Source organism: Sinocyclocheilus anshuiensis, unplaced genomic scaffold (assembly GCF_001515605.1).
Source record: "Sinocyclocheilus anshuiensis isolate Anshui unplaced genomic scaffold, SAMN03320099.WGS_v1.1 scaffold51, whole genome shotgun sequence".
NCBI lineage: Eukaryota > Metazoa > Chordata > Actinopteri > Cypriniformes > Cyprinidae > Sinocyclocheilus > Sinocyclocheilus anshuiensis.
The window spans coordinates 4,813,189-4,819,910 of record NW_015548296.1 but is presented as its reverse complement, the minus strand read 5'-3'; the positions used below and the strand labels follow the sequence as shown (position 1 = coordinate 4,819,910).

General features: G+C 39.4%; 1 protein-coding gene across 1 annotated transcript in view; it reads left to right on the top strand.

The window, feature by feature from the left end:
• The first annotated feature begins 235 nt into the window (after positions 1–235).
• Positions 236–6,722, top strand: part of LOC107656072 (guanine nucleotide exchange factor DBS-like) — a 79,612-nt gene continuing 73,125 nt past the window's right edge. The window contains exon 1 of the mRNA XM_016443750.1: positions 236–587. Coding sequence (XP_016299236.1) covers positions 506–587 — 82 coding nt within the window. The 5' untranslated portion in view covers positions 236–505. The remainder of the gene's footprint in view (positions 588–6,722) is intronic.

The window sequence follows — 6,722 nt, the reverse complement described above, 5'->3', positions numbered from 1 at the left end:
ATATATATAAAATGAATAATATAATATACACTAATAGTGTTTCGTTAATAAAACATTACAAGTACAGGACTATTACACTGCAGGCTGTATGCACAAGGCTCCATTCCACTGAATCCATTGTTCCAGGTTTTGTGTGAAAGGAGCTCTGTGTCTCTCTGAAGGCAGGTACTGTAGCCTCCCTCTGATTTCCTTCCTGGTGCCTGACACAGTCTTTAGGATAGAAGCCAGAGCTGATGTGAGAGCCGGGTAAAGTCCAGCCAGCATCACTCAGGCGCTGAGATTCACAATGAATGATTAACATCACAAAAGCCTCTCCGCACCTCCACGCTGTAGAACAAAAGAGCCGGATTCATTGGCCAGTGTCACCGGCTTGCTCTTGTGTCTTCCATCGGAGTCTCCATCAAGGGCTGGGAGTGGCTGCTGTCTTTGTGAGAGCAGAGCGGGGAAGCCCTCGGGTGAGCGGCGGAGGAGAGGAGAGCAGAGAGGCCAGCGTTCACACCCTGAGATGCTCTGCAGGCTGGAGGAGGAAGAGGAGATGTCTCTACTGGAGCTACAGCAGAGGGTGGACTGTATCATCACCCATGTTGGTGAGTGGATTATTCACTGCTGAGGCTGATAGGGGGGGTGTTACAGCTGTGAGTGATCTGTCCAGCGCTAATTCAGATGCATTTAGGGGAAACCGTGAGGTGAGGTTTCCTGATGGCCGGTGATAGAAATAAAGCTGGATTTTAGACCTCTGTGCTTTCTTTTAATGTTAAATGTCATGCTGTTACACACAGAATGTGAACATGAACTATTCAAAGCGGAAATTGCAGAATTATTGCAGAATTTTATTGGTTTCTTTTATTTTACTGTGCAGGTTATAGCTATGTCTTTGCATAGGAATTACCAGCTAATTTTGTTTCTGATTTGGCACCTATTTGTTTCAAAATCACATACTTCAATTAATTCAATTAAAATGGCCTTTTCAGCAAATGAAGAAAATAAATACAGCTTAGTCATATTCAGATATAGCTCCTTAGAAAAATATATAGATATTATTTATTACTATAGATATTATTATTATTATCACTCCTCCTCCTCCTACTACTACTAATTATTATTATTATTATTAATGCATATTTGTGTGTACTTATAGATTTACACAAGGATTTAAATATTTTCATAGTTACATTTACATTTAGCAGACGCTTTTATCCAAAGCGACTTACAAATGAGGACAATAAAATATTAAAATATTAAATACTTAATTTTTTTAGTTAAATTTGCTACTGCATTACCAACCCAAAGAACCAACATTAATATTTTAAAAAAGAAAGCAAATTAATTACTTTGTTCAATAATAATAATAATAATATTAATAGTATTACACATTATGTATTTATTAATAGTAGGCTATATCATTAAATTAAATATAATTAAGGTGTGCAATATAATGTAATAGAATAATATTTAGTATTAATATTAATATAATAAGTTTTAAAAGCTATAAATAGGGCTCCATTCCATTGAATCCATAGCAGAAAGCACAGATTTTAGAGTATCAAAGTGCAAAAATGTGTTTTAATTTTATTAGTTAGATTTGATCATTTAATTACTTTTCTATTTAGAGTTGTTGAATAAGATTATGGCATCTGTTTGTGTCAGAATCACATGCCTTAATTTGACATTTTTTCAGAAAATAAATGCGGCTTATGAAGCAATTCACTGAATGATTTGTTAAAAATCAGCTTAGTTAAATCTGCTTGAATAGGAAATCTGTGCATTTTAAACCCATCTTCGCTCTGGGAAGTTGTATTTTTCATCTTGCTGTACCATAAAAAGCATGGGAATATCCAGGTGCTTCCCCAAGCCAGCGAGTGAAGTAGGTTATTGTGCCATGCTGCTGTTCCCGCTGTCCTGCCTGAGAGAGAGGGGCTGCTGCCGCCCCCACTGCAGCCCTCGGGGGACGTAAAGGCTGTTGCCATGGAAACTGAGATGGGCCAGTTCAGCTATATTGATTCACGTAGACACTCCGTGCTTTAAACACACTCTCGCTGCTTCCTAAGTTCATTATCCGCATTATAACACACCACTGCTTGAGCCGACTGAAACCCAGCAGGCTTTTTAAACAATGGTTCAACCATTTGTTTTTGGTTCACTGCACTGAACTGGACTTTAGAAGTTAGAAGTATCCAAACGTTGTAAAAATGTTTAACTTATCAGACGGCCTCTCAAACCTGCCTTTGGTTTCGGGCAAACAACAGACAACTGGTAGAGTTATTTCTGGCTCTGTTTTGCTCAGAGGAAATCAGTATTAGCAGCATCTCTCCGGTGATCCATCAGAGCATCGACTTCTCTGAGTGAGTCACAGATATGACCGTCCAGCCCTGTAACAGCAAGATGACTAAACACACCGAGAGCTTTCGCGCTCTGATTGGTCAGATGTGACATCACTCTCCTGTTAAATTCAATTTCTCGGTATAGAGCTCGTGAATATTGAACATGCCAGATGAGCAGTCAAGCATTCTGTAAAATAACAGCAGCTATGCCTAATGCAGTTACATTTGCATATATTAGCTGAAATTCATATTTACACAGCTTTTTAAAAGTTATTAAAAACATTAATAGCTTTCCTCTGCATTAAATGGATAATATAAAAAGTAGGGGGGAAGTCGTGGCCTAATGGTTAGAGAGTCGGACTCGTAACCCAAAGGTTGTGGGTTCGAGTCTCGTACCGGCAGGGATTGTAGGTGGGGGGAGTGAATGTACAGCACTTTCCCACCTTCAATACCACGACTGAGGTGCCCTTGAGCAAGGCACCGAACCCCCAACTGCTCCCCGGGCGCCGCAACATAAATGGCTGCCCACTGCTCCGGGTGTGTGTTCACGGTGTGTGTGTTCACTGCTGTGTGTGTGCACGTTGGATGGGATAAATGCAGAGCACTAATTCTGAGTATGGGTCACCATACTTGGCCACGTCACGTCATAAAGGCATTTATAATGTTACATAAATGCTGTTCTTTTGATCTTTCTGTTCATCGAAGAATCCTGTATCAGGGTTTCCACAAAAATATTAAGCAGCACAACTGTTTTTAACTGATAATAATTAGAAGTGTTTCTTAAGCACTCATTTTTCTGAAGGATCATGTGACACTGAAGACTGGAGTAATGATGCTGAAAATTCATCTTTGCATCACAGGAATAAATGATATTTTAAAATATATTTAATAGAAAAGGGTTATTTTTAACGTTAATAATATTGCTGTTTTTACTTTATTTTTGATTAAATAAACGCAGACTTGGTGACCACAAGAGACTTCTTTCCAAAACATTAAAAAAATTACCAACCACAAACTTTTAAATGCAAAAGTATAAATGCAAAAATATCGGAGACATTGGAGTATATTTAATCTGTTTTTCTTCACTTTTAAAGATGAATGTGGCAAAAACGTGGCTTTTTGGTGATGCTAAACGTAGTACAGGTTTGACATGGTTTTAAAAAACAGGAGAACATGTTAACAGCATCACAACAACATTACTGCAATGCTAGAAAATACTTTTTATTTTTAACTTTTTGTTTTTGGTAACACTTTATTTTCTGGTGTCTTTGTTACACGTTACATGTACTTACTATTATAATAACAATAAATTATACATAATTACATGCAAGTAACCCTAAACCAAACCATCATCCTAACCCTAACCATATACTAAGTACATGTAGTTAATATTACGATATGATTCTTTAGGGTCTTAATGAAATGTCTGTAACATAGTTTGGTTAAAATTTCTCAATGGTAGTGTAAAAAACACCTTTTTTTACCCTGTCAAAAACAGCTCTTTTCAGAGCAAGCCGTTTTGTAGCATTTTCCTTTAAATGTTAATGAGCTCTGCTGGCCCCGCCCCTCTCTTCTGAGCCGCTCTCTGAGGGACTGTTTACTTTAGCTGCATTCATCGTGAAACTTGATAATTAGCACATTATTAGGAAAGGCGATTTGCAAAGATTCATTAAAAAACCTTATACTCACTTCTTCTGTAGATGAAGCTGGATCACAAATGAAGATCTTTTCGTGACTTTATAACAAAGTTGTTTTTGTTTTGTTCTATTTTTTTAGACTGACTTCACTTTGAGAGTCTGCACTTTAATCAGACAGTCATTCTGACTCCAGTGCTGCTTAAATGATGTTTAAAATAATAATAATAATAAAACAGTCATCCTAAACTAATCAGGATAAAGGGATTAACACAAACAAGCCAAATACTGGGCATGGGTACAGAGATAAAACACACAGCATCACACACACAAGCTTAAGCACACACACACAGTCTGAATTTCAGAACACAAATCAGTATCATTCATATCATAGCAGTATTTTTCACAGAAGTTGTTTTTCTGTACACTATCTTTCAAAAGTGAATACTTTTTAATGTTTTTGAAACATTGCTCACCAAGGCTGCATTTATTTGATAAAAAAAAAATATATATTATTACATTTTTGTTATATTACAGTTTTCTTTTTTAATATATTTTAAAATGCAATTTATTCCTGTGATACAAAGCTGAATTTCAGCATCATTACTCCATGTCTTCAGTGTCACATGATCCTTCAGAAATCATTCTGATACGCTGATTTAAGAAACATTTTTATTATTATCATGTTGAAAAGCAGTTGTGCTGCTTAATTTTTTGGTGGAAATTGTGAATAGAAAGTTCAAAAGAAAAGCATTTTTTGAAATAGAAATATTTAGTAACACTTTATTTTAAGGTGTCCTTGTTACATGTACTTGATATTATAATAACAATAAATTATGCATAATTACATGCAAGTAACCCTAAACCAAACCCTAATCCTAACCAAGTACATGTAGTTCATTAATATTACTCAGTACTTAAATGCATAATTACACTGTAACAAGGACACCTTAAAATAAAGTGTAACCAAATATTTTATAACATGATAAACGGTTTGATCCTGACTGCATTTTGCCCCTAAAAATTCTATATACAGCCTAAAAACCTTGAACTGGGCTTCATTCCAAGCTGCCTTCAACAAGACAGTATCTCCAAAGACTTGGACTCACAATAATACGGCAGCAGTGACGCTCAACAGCAAATCCAAAAAGGTGAACAATAGGAAGGTCATTGTACTTCCTTCCCTCTACATCAACCCCTCCCCCTCTCTCCGCCCCCATTTGCTTTTGTGTGCCCCTCTGTATAATATCCGTTATAGCTTCATGTCAATCAATATTGTATACTCACACTGCTGTTAGGTTGCTCAGATACAGGAAGTTCTCCTAGTTCTCAGAAATCAAATGAGGCCTTGGTGACATCCAGTACCTTTGCAGAAACCATGTGATTTGTTTTATTACATTAATTTTTTCTGGATTTCTTTAAGCCATTTTGATGTAGGGAGGTCTTGTCTCATTACACACAAGCATAAAAGTTTTATCACAAGCTCAGTGTGAGATTGATTCTTCAGTCATATGGAAGAGCTTGCACCGTTAAACACGTTTTCTCAGCTAATGTAATCCATTAGATTGTCAGTCACTGAAGCTTTATGACATTACCCTCTCATCCTCTCTCATTGTGCTGAGGAGTGTTTTGCAGTCTTTCTCATGGATGCTGAATCCTGTACGATAGAGGAAGACAGAGAAGTAGGCATTAGTGAGTGTCCAGTATTCACCACTATATGACATCCATATCAGGTTTACCACAGAAATCCTCTTAAAATAGAGTCCTGTAATCAGATTACATGCTGTTTTTATTTGGCAGACGTTATCTGAAAACACACCCTGGTGTCATAATCTGAAGCCACAGACATACAATATCAATTAATCTTACATCTGTCTGTTATGTCTCATACTAATGGTCTCAAGATTAGAAGTTAATGCATGGTAGGCATTAGATTTGTGAATGGTGATTGCCTGTATAAAAGTCAGCATCATGATGCTGGTGTGTTGCAGGTGGTTGCCAGTGTGTTGCTTTTTGGTTGATATAGTGTTTTTTTATTTTGTTGCATGTTGCTATGTGGTTGCTAGGGTCCATAGACAGGACTTTGGGTCACTTTTTCAATCTAAGTGGATCGTACGAGGATGGTCCTCGAGAGGACTTCACCGTCTTTTTGGAGTGGATACTGGCGAGACACGGATCCACTCCCGACCCAGTGCCCAGCCCACCATCTCCCCGCGATGCGGAGCATCAGCCCGAGCCCACTGATGACGGAGAGCCTAATCCCGCCGCGATCAACGAGCCAGCGCAACACGGAGCGACTGAGCGGAGGATCGCCTCAGAGATAGAGCCGAACCCGTCAGACCAGGTGCGAGAGCCGGTGACAATGCCCGCCACAAGGGAGAAAGCCACAGACGGTGTGAGCGCGGAGAGGAGCTCCGCCCCCTGCACCGCAACTGAGGGTGAGCTGAGTATGGCACGGCGAATGTGCCACACCGAAGAGGAGAGTGCTCCAGTCCAGAGCGCCCTCCAGTTCCTGCTCCTCGAAAGCAAAAGCCCGAGCCCACCGTTGACGGAGAGCCATTTCCCACCGCGATCAGCGAGCCAGCGCAAAGCCGAGCGACTGGGCAGAGGATCGCCCCGGAGATAGAGCCGAACCCGTCAGACCAGGTGCGAGAGCCGGTGACAATGCCCGCCACAAGGGAGAAAGCCACAGACGGTGTGAGCGCGGAGAGGAGCTCCGCCCCCTGCACCGCAACTGAGGTTGAGCTGAGTATGACGCGGCGAATGT